Source organism: Pteronotus mesoamericanus, unplaced genomic scaffold (assembly GCF_021234165.1).
Source record: "Pteronotus mesoamericanus isolate MK-2021 breed Mesoamerican mustached bat unplaced genomic scaffold, CSHL_Meso_final contig_116, whole genome shotgun sequence".
NCBI classification, from domain to species: Eukaryota; Metazoa; Chordata; class Mammalia; order Chiroptera; family Mormoopidae; genus Pteronotus; species Pteronotus mesoamericanus.
This window is the reverse complement of record NW_026555027.1, coordinates 2,446,430-2,461,647: the sequence shown is the minus strand read 5'-3', so window position 1 is coordinate 2,461,647 and position 15,218 is coordinate 2,446,430. Positions and strand designations below refer to the sequence as shown.

The window sequence follows — 15,218 nt, the reverse complement described above, 5'->3', positions numbered from 1 at the left end:
GAATCAGACAACTCTGCCCGTTTACAGATGCCCGCACCTGGAGGGTCCCCGCCGTCTTCTCGTGGTTGCAGCAGGAAGGACACCTCTCTGAGGAAGAGATGGCCAGGACATTCAACTGCGGGGTTGGCGCTGCCCTTGTGGTGCCCGCGGACCTGGCAGCACAGGTTCTGAGGGACGTTCAGCAGCGTGAGGAGGAGGCCTGGCTGATTGGCAGGGTGGTGGCCTGCCCTGAAGGTAATGGCTCCTTACTTGGTTGCTCTTTGGCACATCATCCTAACTGTCACCCTCCTGCCGCCCGCAGCCACGCTGTAGATGCACACAGCTCTGCACCGTGGCCTCAGGGCTCTGAGCCCCCCACAGCAGTCACGGCTGCGCCCCAGGGCGAGCCCAGACCAGGGGAGAGAGCTGGGGAGTAAGTGTGCACTCCAGGAGCCAAAGAAGGGGGCAGTTGCAAGGCACAGTCTGCGTGGCTCCTTGGAGGGTCCCTAGGGAACCGAGCCCCGAGGGCCCACAGTGGTGACCCATTGAACAGTGCGCACTTGCGCCAGCTGCCTGTCCTACGCTTCCAGACCCGCGCTGTGGTTCCCTGGGTCACCCCCAAGGTCTTCTCTCGGGTGCTCTTTCGTGGTCCAGCTGAGGTCCAGGAGCGGTGGGCAAGCACCCTAGGGAGTGCTATGAACGAACTACGCAGGGCCACTGCTGGAAGCGCAGGCAGTTGGCTGCGTGGCAGAGGCCCTCCCGGGGAGCCCGGCAGGGGATCGGGGCTTGCCGAGTCTGTTCTGCCTGCCTCTCGTTCCTTCTCTGTGCAGGTTGCACTTTCAGGCAGGTTCTCCAAATACCAGGAAATGTCTCGCGCCCACACCCCTCAGCTCGTGTTGCAATAAGGAGCCAGGCCCTCCCTTTCTCAACGTCCTGTACCAAATCTGTGCACGGCCTTGCTTGGAGCACATGCCTGCCCTTGAGGCCAGGAGTTCACACCCCCATGACAGATGGGAGATTAGGGGGCCCAGAGGCAGACCCGTGGCAGGCAGTGGTATATCCCCTCTAGGCTTAGACGGACTCGTGTGCCATAGCTTTTAGTTGAAGTAGGGAATGTGTTCACTTCAAGGAAGTTTTTATGAATGAGTAATATTAAGTAATACAAACTTACTGTTTTAGTCCTTGCATATCTAATTTTTAGGATAAAATACAATATTCTAAAGTGTCATAAGTACTTCTCGTTCTGCCACCACTATTCATTCATGGTTGTTCTTCGCTTTTTTTATTGGGTGTTTCGGAAACGGAGGTGGTCCCCGTGTGAGGGTCAGGCACCTGACGGAGGCCACGCACAGAGGCCGGTCAGTGCTGGAGAACGGCGCCGCAAACAGCCACTGGTCTGTCCAGCCGAAAAAGGCGCGAGTGGCTGTCTTAATTTCTGGAACAGGTGAGATGGGGCTTCCTCTTCACCGCTGCTACAGAAATGCTCTTCCCTTCCTCTCCGCCCCACGCCCCGCCAGAAACCCTCCAGATGGTGAGGACGCCGCTGGGGCCCTGAGGAGCATTGCCTTTCTGCACCCTCAGACGGTCTGCTTTTCTCACGCGTTTGAGAAAGTTCCAAAAGGGAAAGGGGGGGGGTGTCGGGGACATGGCTGAAGAAGGAGAAGCTAGGAGAACACGGAGAATGGAGGGTGCAACTTTTGCTTTGTAGCTGAAAGCTCTTACAATAGCAGAAGTGTCTTGTGTTGTTTTTAATTGTTAATGATAAAAAGAACAGGAAATTTACATATGACTCCTGTGGGTAAAGGAGTAAAGTAGTAAGAGAATCATATTCTTTTAGGATTTAGCATGATTTTTTTTCTGCTATTATAAGTAACATTGCTGTGAATGTTCTTGTAATTTGCATTAAGTGCATATCTGATTATTTCTGTGAGATGCATTCTCAGAAGTGTATTGCTTTCCAAGTCCATTTTAAGATTTCATTATACTTTAGGCCCAAGTGGATGGTAAGCAAAGAACCTGTTGTGAGGGCTTTAATAGGTTATTCATTTCCTTATTTTGTCCTGCTTTAGCATTGCTCAAGGAGACAAAGCAGTGACTTACCTTGATTTGCCATCAGGAATTTAAAAGAGATCAAACAGACATTGCACTGTTTATTATTTCCTAATGAAGCACATAACATTTCATTAATCATGTAAAAAAATCCTATCTTTTGACATAAATTGACATGAGAGTATATTGTCTTTCTCTCTTAAATTGTATCTGAATGACAGTTCTTTCTCAGAGCAAAATATCCTAAGAAATCCATAGAATCTGTAAATTTAATGGGTTCTGAGTTACTGCAAATGGACCTTAGGAAAAAAAAAAAACGTTGCAGAGCCCAAAGGAATGTTTTGGACAGTACAGGAGGCCTAACTGCAGGCACCGTGGTCAGAAATGAACGAACCCCTGTCCGGAAGAGGGCTGCGCGCGGTGGGCCTGCAGCAGGGGCGGACCCCCAGCGACTTCAGGGGGGCACAGGGGCTACGTCCAGCTGGCATATTCGGGACGGCTCTGGGATGAAGATACAGCAGGAAGAGATACTAGTTTTCCCCAGGCCTTGGTCAGTTTTCAAAGCCTGCAAACTCCGCAAGCCTGCCCGTCTGTCTGAAAGCACTTCCCTCTACGTGACGTGTGCAGATGTTTTCCCCTGTGTCCTGTCCTCCTCGTCACCCCGCCTTAGCCCCGTTCCTGTTTGCACGGACCCAGCAGGCTGGGACAACGAGAGCCTTGGATTTCCGAGTGGGTCGCACAGAGGGGCTACAAGTCCCCGCAGGCCCACAGGTAGCACACGCAGGAAACCGCCAGGCTTTGGTCTGAGTGACTTACACTCTTTCTCACCTCAATTAGCCAGTAATTGCAGGCGGACAGACTTAGCCAGAAACAGCTATGATCAGTTAGGCAAAAAGGAGTTCCCTCCTTTAAAGTTCAGGGGTCCCTGTTAAAGAGCCCTGCTCCCCAAACTGCTCACAGGGGCCTGTGCCCAGCTGTCTGGTACCAGGGCGCATTGTATATTTACCTGATGATAAGGAGTTGACTACTTATTTTACAGGAAAATACAGGGCACATCGTTTATCGCAGATCTGAAGGGCTTAAGAGTAGTTTTCATTTGAGGGCCACGACTCCTGCTGCACAAACACTAGTTATTAACGAATAGGCTGTTCAAGAGGAGCAACAAATGCCAACTTCTGGCAGGTCACTTTCCCTCTCTGAGCCTCAGCTTCCTCACCTGTGCAACGGGGGTGGGGGTGGGGGAGTGGGTAACACCTGCTCCAGCGGCAGTCAGGCGGGTGTCTGCGTCCGAGTCCATCAGCACTCAGTGCCAGCGCGGTGTCTGGCACGCAGTTGACACCCACTAAGTGGTAACTGCCACCTTTATGTTCATCTTCTCTAGGGGTCTTTTGGGCATAAGCTAGTTCCCAAATGGCACAGATCAGCGTGTTGGGGGCTGAGGGGAAAAGGTGGAGGGACTGAGAAACAGAGTGGCTACCGCTGCAGAACAGTTACGGGGACGTAAAGGTCAGCTCAGAGTAGAGCCGGTACCACTGTGCTGACTGCGTGGGGCCGGATGGGTGCAGACTTCCTGGCCGGGGCCGCTCTATAACGTCTGTGATTGTCTACCACCACGCTGTACGCCTGAAACCCCTACGAAATAATACTGAATGGAAGCTGTGATGAAAAATTAAATTTTTAAATAGCACATCTGTCTTTTTAGGGAGTATGAGCTTCCTTGTGTTCCCTCCTCTTCAGGGTCAAACCTCCAGGCCCTCATAGACAGCACCCGGGAGCCGGGCAGCGCCGCCCACGTTGTCCTCGTCATCTCCAACAAAGCCGGCGTGGCCGGCCTAGACAGGGCCGCGCGTGCAGGCATTCCCACCAGGGTGAGTGATGGGGGCGTGTCTTCCTGCGGGCCCTGGGGCGGCCCTGGGGCTGGGGCTTGTCCTGAGGGTTTCTGGACAGCGTGGGCGTCGGGCCTGCCTTCTGGCTCCGTCCTGCCCAGTCCCTGACGCTGCATCGGGCGTGGGTTCCGGGGGCAGTGACGTGTGGCCTCTCTAACGATCAGGTGTTCAGTCATTTCTTGGTAGTTCACTGCAAAAGATGGTGCTTCTCTTTCTATTCCAGGTCATTAGTCATAAGTTATATAAAAGTCGTGTAGACTTTGACACTGCAGTTGACCAAGTCCTTGAGGAGTTCTCCACAGACATAGTCTGCCTTGCAGGGTTCATGAGAATTTTATCCGGCCCCTTTGTCAGAAAGTGGAACGGTAAGCAAAACCTGTTGGGCACCCCGTTGGGAAACCAAGTGAAAATGGACTGTGGGTGACAGACCAGCCCAACAACCCCAGTGAAATATTTATAGTGACGTTTTATGGCCCAGGTCATGATGCAGTTTCCTTTGCCTCAGCCCCAAAAATGCCTGATGATGATAGATTATCCTGCGTTTCTCAGTTTTTTTTTGGCCTGCATTTGTTTCACTTTACTACAAAGATAGTATTTCATCTTCTGGTGTAAAAAGTTGCAAGACTTGTTTACACGTGTAGAAGCAAGAGCAGGTGATTCCCTGTAGCCCGTCCTCTCCTGACGACGTGCCGTCCTTTGCCAGGAGATGGCGAGGAAGACCCTGCTCCCAGGAAACAAAATCCTGGTGCTGCAGCCTCTTTCCAGAAAAATTTTGACAGCGCCCTACTGCGCTTTTTGCACACACATTTGGGCAGTAGAGACTTCTTCTCTCCAGAGAGTTTACGTTTCCTGAGGAGACTGCAGCTGGGGCGCTTGTGCCTCTGAGAGGCAAGGCCCATGACGAACTGAGCAAGCCTCTGGCTGGCGGACGTGCCACTGGGCGACAAGTTGAGCATGTAGACACCATGCGAGGACTTCGTAAAGAGCATGCGCCAGCCACAGGCTGACTTCTCCTCTGGAGCCCTAGGACCCACATCGGATACCCCCATCCCCGTCCGACTCCGTTCAGCCCCCGTGGGGGCCGGTTCTCACATCTCGGTGTGTCTCAGCTGCCCGAGGCGGGAGCTGCCACCCCAGGGCCGCCCTGAGGGGGAGCCGGCCTTTCCCCTGACCTCGTTTCCACCTCCAGGAAGACGCCCGGCCTGAGACACCTGCCCCTCCGACGCCTGTTCCTAGACAGGGCCTCATGTGTTCCTTCACCCGAATCCAGAGGCTGCTCCCATTCTGACCGCTGTGCTTTTACATTGCAGGGAAAATGCTCAACATCCACCCCTCCTTGCTCCCTTCTTTTCGGGGTTCAAATGCCCACGAGCAAGCCCTGGCTGCTGGCGTTACAGTAACGGGATGTACCGTGCACTTTGTAGCTGTGAGTATGTCTGTTCCTACCTCACTGTTCCTGCCGTTCAGGTGTCGGTTGTGCCAGCTGGAAAGTCACGTTCAAACCTGGCTTCCTTCCGCAGGAAGAAGTGGATGCTGGACAGATCATCTTGCAGGAAGCCGTTCCCGTGAAGAGGGGTGACACTATTGCCAGCTTGTCTGAACGAGTGAAGTTAGCAGAACACAGAGTCTTTCCTGCAGCCCTGCAGCTGGTGGCCAGCGGGGCCGTCCGGCTGGGAGAGGACGGCAAGCTCTGTCACGTCCAAGAAGAGTGAAGCTGCCCAGCTCGGAGGGAAGTCTGGCTGCTTGCACGGTGGCTTTCTGTCACACACTCAGCCCAGAAGAAAAACTGCTGCAGGAAAAGAGAACCTCACCCTAACCTGTTCGGCCATTTTTCAATGAACAGAGGTTCATTACAAGCAAGGCTGGTACAGCATATCCAATATGCATACGTGTTGTCGCCAGCGAATCTTAGGTTTTGCCCGCGTACGACCTTGTTCAAAATTAAGCTAGTCATTCAGAACACTTTTTGCTTTTAGCCAAACAAGATACCGAAGCTGTTCGTCTTTCTCACCCTCTTTTTCTGACCAATGTCACCTCTGGTCCCAGTAGGTGTCCCTGGGCCGAACAGCTGGCCGAGGACACTGTTTCCTCAGGTTGACTGTGGTCAGCAGCTGCCACCAAGTGAACGGGAGATTCAGGTGCGCCACCTCCCATAGGTCCCTTTGCTGTAAAAACAGTTGGCTCTTTAGTTCTGGAAAGTTCACATTGTTAAGCACCTATAAATATGCCAACCACTGTCCTATGAAGTTTACAGAAAGTTAAAATATCTAAAGAGAAATGTTGGTTGATAAAACTACATACTTTAAGAGTAGAGGCGAGTACCAGGATGTAAATTAGACAAATCAGTGTAAACTTAAGACTTCAGAAACAAAACTTCCCAGCCCTTTCTTTGATACTAACCTCCTCTAAAAGCACCCTGCACTCTGTGTAAGATAGCTGGTTCCGGATCCCGGGATCGTGTCTGAGTATCTGGTTGCCGAAACCAAAACATTGAAACCAGCAGGGATGATGCTGACAGACAACAGGGTCCACTTAAAAGGTACCCACTGTCTAGTTTGTGATGAGTTGATATTGTTTGGACATGCTGAGTGTGTTTACAATGATTCTCAAAGAGAAAAGGTCATTGAAACAGTGGAAAAGTCGTAACAGAGAAGGCTATAAACACCCTGCCCTTGCGGCTCAATGGGTTGGGCGTCATCCCACAGACCGAAAGGTTGCGGTTTTGATGCCCTCCCTGTCGGCACCGGCCTGGGTTACAGGTTCGGTGGCTGGCCTGGGTGCATTCAGTAGGCAGCTGATCGATATCCCCACATCAGTGTTTTTCTCCCTCTCTCCCTCCCTTCCCCTGCATAGAAACCAAAAAAAATGATGTTTTTAAGGGGGGTGGAACCATGTCATTGTGTTGTTGCTGTAATAATAAACATGGACACTTTTAGTATAGATGTCTTTGTTTCTATTTGTAAAGTAGGAAATCGGATCAGCCCCCTGACCACACACTTTGCGTAGAAGGATACGCCCTGCTGGTCACACACAACAGCCAAAGAGAAAGGATTTGAGTATGAGCTCTAAATGTTCTCAAGAGGAATGTTACTCATTCTAAGAAAGACTTCATTCCTAAATATTCCCTCTCAATTTTTTTTTTACTATTAACTGCTATACAAACTTTTCAACAACTGAAGTACAACATAGTAGTACTTTCACAAAGTTTAACAACATACTTCTGGTCCCTCATTACTCTCTTTCTTGGTTCTTCTCTCCCGTGCTAAGTGCCCAGAAACAGCCCAAACTGTGCCCCAGGGAGAGGCTGGCCGCCGACCCCACGGCCCCACTTGCTGTGGGCACTCAGCCTGCGGCTACCCCACAGCCAGGCACGCGCCGGCCGCCTGTGCCTCTGGGTCGATCATCCAGGCTGAAAGTCAGGCAGGGCTATCTGATGGGTGAAGCTGAGGTCACCTGCCTGCCCTCAGCCAGGGTCAGAGAGTCAAACTGCCTTGGACACCACGGGCGCCCTGCTCTGCAGGCCCGGGAGAAAGGCCCAGGTCCACAGCTGAGCAGCAGGGCAACAGCAAGTGATTCAGGAAACATTCCCAAAACCCCAGGTGTCTTTTTAAAGTTGGCTTCTTATTGCCTCGGCTGCTTTTGACCACTTAATATGTAAATTATGCTACCTCCACCAGTGCTTCAAGAGGCGACCTCTGAAGGCCCTTCCTCAAGCCCGCAGACCTGCAGACCTTGTGTTTGCCATAACGTGAAACTGTTTTTCCTTTATCTGGGGCCCACTGTAAATCAGCAATAAAAATTTGTGAGTAGGGAACCGGAATGCCCATCAGCTACTGAATTGATCACGTGGTCTGGCTCTGAGGACACGCTGCAACATGAACCTTAAAACATGCTAAGCGATAGGACCCAGTCCTGTGAGACGAGAGTTGATTCCATTCACGTGGAATTTCAGAATAGGCAAATCCAGAGGGACACGTAGATGATTATTTGCCCAGGGCTGTGGGGGTGGGGACTAAAGGGTGACGGCTTCTTCCTGGGTCGTGAGGATGTTCTCAAAGTGATGGTGGTGATAGTCCCCTCACCCTGTGAACATACCCAAATCCACTGAACTGATCTGCACCCTTTAAATGGGTGGATTGTGTGGCATGTGAACTCACTCTCAATAAAACTGTTCCCCAAAAAAAAACCGTAATGTAAAAAAAATCAATTCATAGTTTTTGAAATACATCAGTATCACATTTAATCTTATACTATAAAATACACTAAACATACATTGTACTATTTCACATTCAGCCTATGAAGCCATTTACACGAGTACAGGTGGGAAGCCCCTGCTTTGTGACAGAAAGCGCATGAGGGACAGTCTGAGCGGCGGTCCTAGCCCTGGGGCCCCCATCGGTGCACCCTGTAACCCTCACGCATAAGCGTATCAGAAACGCCAGCTCCTGAGCCCCACCTGCACCCTGCCCGCCGCGACAGATGCATGGAGATATCTTGGAGGGTGGTCTTATTTTTTTATTTAGTTTTATTATATTTTTTCCGGTACCATTTAGTCCCCTTACACCCCCTCCCCCCCAGCAATCACCACACTGTTGTCCACATCCGTGAGTCCTTTTTCCTTTTTGCTCAGCATGGAGATTTTAATATCCTAAATCTATTTCCCTTTACCAAAAAAAAAAAAAAATGAAATATTTGTGGACACTGAAAGTCAAACTGCACTTTCACTTTTCTGTACCATTCAATTCCAAAAATTTATGGAAAAAAAAATTTGTTATGGCAGTATCATTCAATTCCTTTGCTTTGGTTATATGCAAAAACAAAAGCTCTATTATCAAAATCATCTTAAATATTTAGCTGACAAATCTATTAGGTCTTCCTTCAGTTTTGTTGAAAGCTAAGTATTGGAAACGCTCCAATTTCAAAAAGGATTTCTTTCTTTCTCTGCATCCACAGCAAATCAACCTTTTCAATTGTGCCTTTGGTGTCCTGAGGGTGTTTGCAGAACCCTGCTGAGATCCAGGATAAGTGAAAGCTGCGCTTTGCTTTTGCAAAATGAGGGAAGAATGACGTTCAAAGAGATGGGACGTTCTTGCACAGGCTGAGGGATTTGCATGGCGGACACCCCCATACCACACCAGGCCGGCATTAGCTTAGAGCTGGAGCTCCGGCCTGCACTCAGCAGGCTGGCAGGCACAGGAGCTGAGAGCAGTCACAGTGAGCAGACGCGGAATGCCGCAGCACTGAACGCTGGGTCGCCACGAGGGCAAACCAACCTTGTGTCCCAAAGAACTATGTGCAAGGATGACGAGAAAGCAGGTAGGACTACCGGAGCAATGCCTAGTGAACTGAAAATTAAGTACATTGTTTAGAATTAGCGCCTGGTAGCTTACATGAGCCAACAGAAATGCCTTCTTTGTCTCGATGCAGTTGCTCCCCTTCCCCTTCTGATCACTACCCCTGGCCTTTGTCTCCTAACCTCAATACCACGGGGATTCTGCCTGAATCAGCACTTCCCAAATAGCTCTTCTTTACCTCTCACTTTGAAAGGCCTTTTATATTTAGGTTACCAAGGGCATGTCCAGCAAGCGGGATCTCAGGAGGCTAAGTTCCTACTTGCTTTTAGTTTTCCATCTCAGAGACAAGAGTTTGGATCGTACAAGTTCCTGGAGTCCCATGAAGGAGTGTACGAGGCTCAGAGGCCTGCTGTAGTGGTTTGCTAGGGCCACTATCCCAAAGCACCCGAGACCGGGTGACAAACAACAGTGGCAGTCCACAGCAGGTCCCTGAATCTCAGCACTGCGTAGCGACAGGCTGGGCTAGACCGTTCTTTGCTGTGGGACTGTGCCGTGCATGTGACTGCAGGAGGTTGAGCGGCGTTGCCTGGGCTCTACCCACTCTATGCCAGTACCAATTCCCACTTGCAACAATCAGAAATGTCTCCACCACTTTACCACCTCACCAACAATGCACAAAGTGTCCGATTTTAGCACATTCTCATCAGCTGTTATTTTACAATCTTTAAAAATATAGTAGCCATCCTAAGGGACATGATGTGGTTATCTCATTGTGGTTTTAATTTGCACTTTCCTAATGATTAGTGGTGTCGTCCATCTTTTCATATACCTGTTGGCCATTTGTCTGTCTTCCTTGGAGACGTGTCTATTCAAGTCCTTTGCCCATTTTTTAATACACTGGCCTTCTTACTCTCTCTGGTTTTATTTTTTCCAGTCACATGGTGGGAATTATGCAATATGTAGGCTTTTCAGACGGGCTTCTTTCACTTAGTGTTAGGCATTTAAGGTTCCTCCATGTTTTTTCATGGCTCGATAACTCAAGGATGTTTGTTATCATTTTATAGATGTACCACCGCTTATCTACTCACGTACTGAAAGACATTTCATTTGCTTCCAATTATTGGCAACTGTGCATAAATCATTTTTAAGAAATTAAAAATGAGACAACTTACATACAGAAAAGTTGCAAGAATAATACAAAAAACTTCCAATAAAACCTTTACCCAGACTTCCCGATTTACACTTCCCTCCATGCAGCTTGCTGTTTGTGCTCTCGCCCCTTTGCTCTGTACATGCATTTATTCCTAAATCATTAGATAGGAATATGCAGACATCGTATCCCTTTATCCATAAATATTTCAATATGCATTTCCTAAGAACTAGGACAGAACCACTCACCGTGGATATCCCTTGGAGCAGATAATTAAACCTGAACTGTCAAGAATAGAAATTATGTGATTCTTTAATTTTATTTAATGCAAGAAATGCTATTTATTTAATATGGAAGGGCCTCTTCAGAAAGGAGCTCAGGTGGCACTGGACTACGTGCTCATTTCCTGCGCTCTTGTCCTGAGGTCTGGGTCTTCCTCACCCAGAGCCGGAGGGCTCTCCCGACAAGCCCTAGGGTGAGAAGATCATTCAGGGGCATCCCTCAGTGGTGGGCTTGTTGAACAGAAGCACCCCCACATCGCATTACAAAGCTGGCTTTGCAGTCAGGTTTGCCTTAAAAACAATTCTGACTGGATGGTTCTCTGGCAAATAGTGTTACTTGCCAGTTAAATGTATTTAGAGTTTTGATGTTAGTATCTGACGACTGGAGAGCAGGGAGGGAGAGGGGGCTCTGTGGTGTCCTGCTCTGGTGGGAGATGGTGCCGCGAGGGTCGGACGGTCCAACGGTATGTTATCTTAGAGGCAAAGAGACAATAAGGCTCAGTTAAGGTCAGGACGGACCTTTGTCCAGAAAGACACCTGTCTAGGATATTACAGCCTGCCATGAACTGATTTTGGTTTAGAAAGTTTTAATTTGAGACCCTCCGGTGCGCCTCCTCCACGTCTCGGGGTCTGTAAGGCCCCCACGCGGGACGGCCCAAGCTGGTCAGGGTTAGTGCGAGGCCCCTTTTTCCTACACACACACAACCAGGACAGCGGGGCAGGCGGGAGAGATTTTAGCGGTCGTAACCCACCCGCTGTTTTTAGTGCGGTGCGTCATCACTCTTCTCGTTTTTACTGGAAATAACGGCACGCACGCTAACGAGCAGGCCGGTGTGGTCGCACAGCCCTCACGCGGCACACTCGCCGCGCCAGCCGGCAAGACTCGAGGCCCCGTCCGCCAGCCAGGGGCCCAGCCCTTCCTCCCAGCGCAGGGGGTCTAAGGCAAAGTGAACTCACGTGATGCAGGTGACGTCAGCCGACGGGTCGCGTGACCAGCACCCCGCCTCCCAGAGGCCGAGTCCCGCGGACAGCGCGGAATTCTCGCGAGATTCGCCTTCCTCCCGGAACTTGCTGAGCCAACAGAAAGTCCCTCAGGAGTGGAGGTGTGTTCGAGGGGCGGTGTTTTTGCTTTCGTTCCGTTACGTGACGGTTAATGCTGAAGCTTTTGGAGCCTGCCCGAGCGTGAGCACCCCGACCTGGAGGAGGCGGGGAGGTGAAAACCAGGGGCAGCCCTACGGAAGTGAGTCGCAGCCTGGCGGGGTCGCAGCCCCGGCGGTCACGCGCCGCCAGTCCTCTGCCCCCTCGGCCCGTCCCGCCTCTCCGCACGCGGGCGCGCCGGAGACCCGCGAGGGGGCGGGCTGGGGTCGTCGGGGGCCTGCGGGGCCGCCGCCAAGCGGGAGGCGGTCAGCCAAGGGAACCTGCCTCACCGGCCCCGCCCCCGCGCCAGGCCCCGCCTGCCGCCCGCCTGCCGCGCTGCCCGGCCCCCTTGGCTGGAGGCGCGCCCCAGCTCTGCCCAGGTCCCTAACCTCAGGCCAGGCTTGCTCGTAACTTCGGCCGGCCGAGCTGCTGACTGCTCGCTGTCGCCGGTGCCGGCTGTTTGCAATTTCCCGGCCCTGTTCTGAGCGCTCTGCCCCTGCGTCCAGGAGGGACGGTGGAAGAGGGCGGTGCGGCGTCCGGAGGGTCAGCCGGGCCGAGCACAGGAACAGGGACCCTTTGGGTCACCCCAGCTGCGCGCGATTCCCGCGGCCGGCCACTCTCGGACGCGGACGGCGAGCCGACCCGGGGACAGCTCGGGCCCAGGATGGCCTCCACCACCATCTGCACCCGGTTCACGGACGAGTACCAGCTCTTCGAGGAGCGCGGAAAGTAAGCGGGGGGCGGGGGCCTTGCCTGCGTCCGCCGTTGCGAGCCCCGGAGCCGCCACCCAGAGAGCCCTTGTGGACGCCTCGTAGACCGTTGTCTGTAAGCGGAGATGCCTTCGGAGCCCGCAGTGACCGTGCGCAAACGAGTCGCGCTGTCGCCGCGGCACAGTGTTCCTGACGCCCGGAGTGCCACGTGCAGAGAGGGGCCACTCAGACCAGCCCGATCCTGCTCCGCGCCACTGTCACCCGTGGTCCGGGTGACTCACCATTCTCTCCCAGGGCTTGCGCACATCCCCTTCGTCTCCGGAGGATTTTCACGCAGCGGGACAACTCTTTGAATACGGGGAGCCCCCAGCGTGGCCTAGCGGCGCGCGGACCTGCAGGACCGCTGGAGATGTGCAGGGAGGAAACAGGGACCCGCTGAAACCCGTGCATGGGCACCTGCTGGAGGCCGGGTTGTGCACGGGGACTCAAGGGCGACTGGGATGCTGGCTTATGATTTATGCAGCATCTGACCCAAACCCAGTTCTCTGCCTGTTTCCACTGTTGTTGCTGAAAGAGTGCGATGTATGGTGGTGTTTTATGCAGCTGAATTAAAGGAAATGGAAATATCTCTTAAATGAGATAAACATTCTGTCCTTACAGGTTTATACATTGTTTACTGTTAAAACGGAGAATACGTGGAAACAGAAGCTTAATTCAAATCTTTCCCCTCCCCCAACCCAAAACAGGGCACAGAGAAATCACCGTACCAGGATTTGTTAAACCGCACAAATGTTCCCAATAGTTATATTTTAATGAAAACAATAGCCATATTTATTTACTTGTGACCACATTTATTTTTTCTTCCGATCAAAATAAATAAGCAGCAAATTTTTGCTGCCCTTCCTCAGTTCTGCTCTTTGCAGTATTTTGTCTGCAAGCATTTGGTGGTGTGTGGTTGTGAATTGTAAAAGGATCTCAGATTTCATGTGCAAACAAGAGCCTCATAATTGGCAGTCCCTTTCATTTTGTTGATTAATAATGTGTGCTCCCAGTTAAATAAAATTTACTTTTGTTTTTCAGCATTAAGAAAGATCTGGATTTCCAGGAAGAGTTCATCTTTTCTAGATATTTCTGTAGAGCACTGATATTTGAAAATTTACTAAATTAAATAAAAATGCTCAAAAAAATTTTGATAGACTATTAGAGCTCGTTATATTGATGACCTGGTAATTGTTTATTTTCAGAGGGGCTTTTTCGGTGGCAAGAAGATGTATGAAAACCCCTAGTGGTCAAGAATATGCTGCCAAAAATCAACACCAAGAAGCTTTCTGCCAGGGGTAGGTGTTTCCAACTATGTGTAGGTGTTGATTTTGTATTTCTCATGCCCACGATTGGTTCTCCTGTAAGTAACTACATCAGATAGTTTTAAGTGAGTGGTAGCTTTAGGTAGCATGTTACATACGGAAATTAGTGCCTTCTGAACGCCTCTTGGGCTGTACAGTTTCAAAATAAATGAACAAATGTAATTTAACATTGTTGCAAATATTCTATCATATGAGCAATAACATAAATAACTATAATTATAAAGCAAATAAATGTCACCAAGTGCATTTTGTCTTTAGCTCTGAAATAACATTCAGAAAAATGCTGGAATGGAAAATGTCTCGTAACTGTCGTACCCTTTTGCTTTTTAGAGAAAAAGTATCGCAGAGCTCGGGTGAATCATATATTTCGGTCGTAGTTACACTTGAAATTAATCACCAAGGTATATTTAACAGTCATGGCTTCGGGAGGCAAGCTCTGACTTCTGCTGTGCTCTAGGAAGTCTGGCTGACGCTGATGTTTCCGCGCGCCGCGCAGACCTCCGCCTGGCCCACCGCGTGGAGATTGCTCACAGACCTGGAATGTATTTTGCACATGCGTAGCCTCAAAGATCATTCATGCTCATGAAATAGCTGGTGACATAAGCAAAAAACTTGGAGGGCTCTCTCTGCGCTCTGGTGACTTCTTTGCACTCATGCAAAAGTACTCCTATGAAATGTTAGGCATCCCAGTTATTGTGAGCACGTGTCTAAGGTATTTCCTTGGGAATTTATCAACAAAATGCCATAGTGTAAGCCCATTTCAGTGACCTGGTTTATTTTATTTTAAGTAATGAGAAAAATTCCTTTAGGGTTTAATTTGTCTTCTAAAAACTGCGGCTGCCGAGGGCCCTGGCATCATTCTCTGCCCTGATTTTTTCCTCTCTTTCTTGCAAATGCCACTTCAACATGGACTCTGGGCTTAGGCCGGCATTTCAGCATTCTCCTTGGGCTGTGGTTCCGAGCAGCCTCCGAGCTCACGCGGGCCTAGGGGCGAGGCTGGTGGGGCTGGGAGGAGCACCCAGGCTCAGCTACGTCTCCTTCCCCCGTCTTTGCCCAGAGGAAAGTTTTCTATAGGGAGGAGTTGCTAAACCATAAATGACAAACTAGTTTTAAAAACAATGTAAACACGGCCCAAACTCTTATCAGCGCTGGCGTCACCTCCTCCTGTGCTCCTGTGCGCCTGAGGCAGGAGCCAGGTGGCTTGCCTTTGCTCCTGGTTGCACTGCGCCTGGCCTCTCCCTGCCTGGCCACCCCTCCCACCGCCGGACGCCCTTGGAGGAGGCAGGCCCTTGTCCCTCGCTGGCACCAACGGCTCCCTCTGCTCTGCCGGAGGGGCCTTCTCCAGCCTGCGGGGGCTCATCCACCCCC

At 50.8% G+C, this 15,218-nt stretch overlaps 1 protein-coding gene across 2 annotated transcripts in view; it reads left to right on the top strand.

The window, feature by feature from the left end:
* GART (phosphoribosylglycinamide formyltransferase, phosphoribosylglycinamide synthetase, phosphoribosylaminoimidazole synthetase) overlaps window positions 1–6,838 on the top strand; it is a 30,229-nt gene extending 23,391 nt beyond the window's left edge. For both annotated transcript variants that reach the window (XM_054578032.1, XM_054578025.1), the window contains exons 17-22: window positions 28–234; window positions 1,286–1,423; window positions 3,766–3,896; window positions 4,138–4,279; window positions 5,225–5,340; window positions 5,435–6,838. In XM_054578032.1, coding sequence (XP_054434007.1) covers window positions 28–234; window positions 1,286–1,423; window positions 3,766–3,896; window positions 4,138–4,279; window positions 5,225–5,340; window positions 5,435–5,626 — 926 coding nt within the window. In that variant the 3' untranslated portion in view covers window positions 5,627–6,838. The remainder of the gene's footprint in view (window positions 1–27; window positions 235–1,285; window positions 1,424–3,765; window positions 3,897–4,137; window positions 4,280–5,224; window positions 5,341–5,434) is intronic.
* Window positions 6,839–15,218: the final 8,380 nt, after the last annotated feature.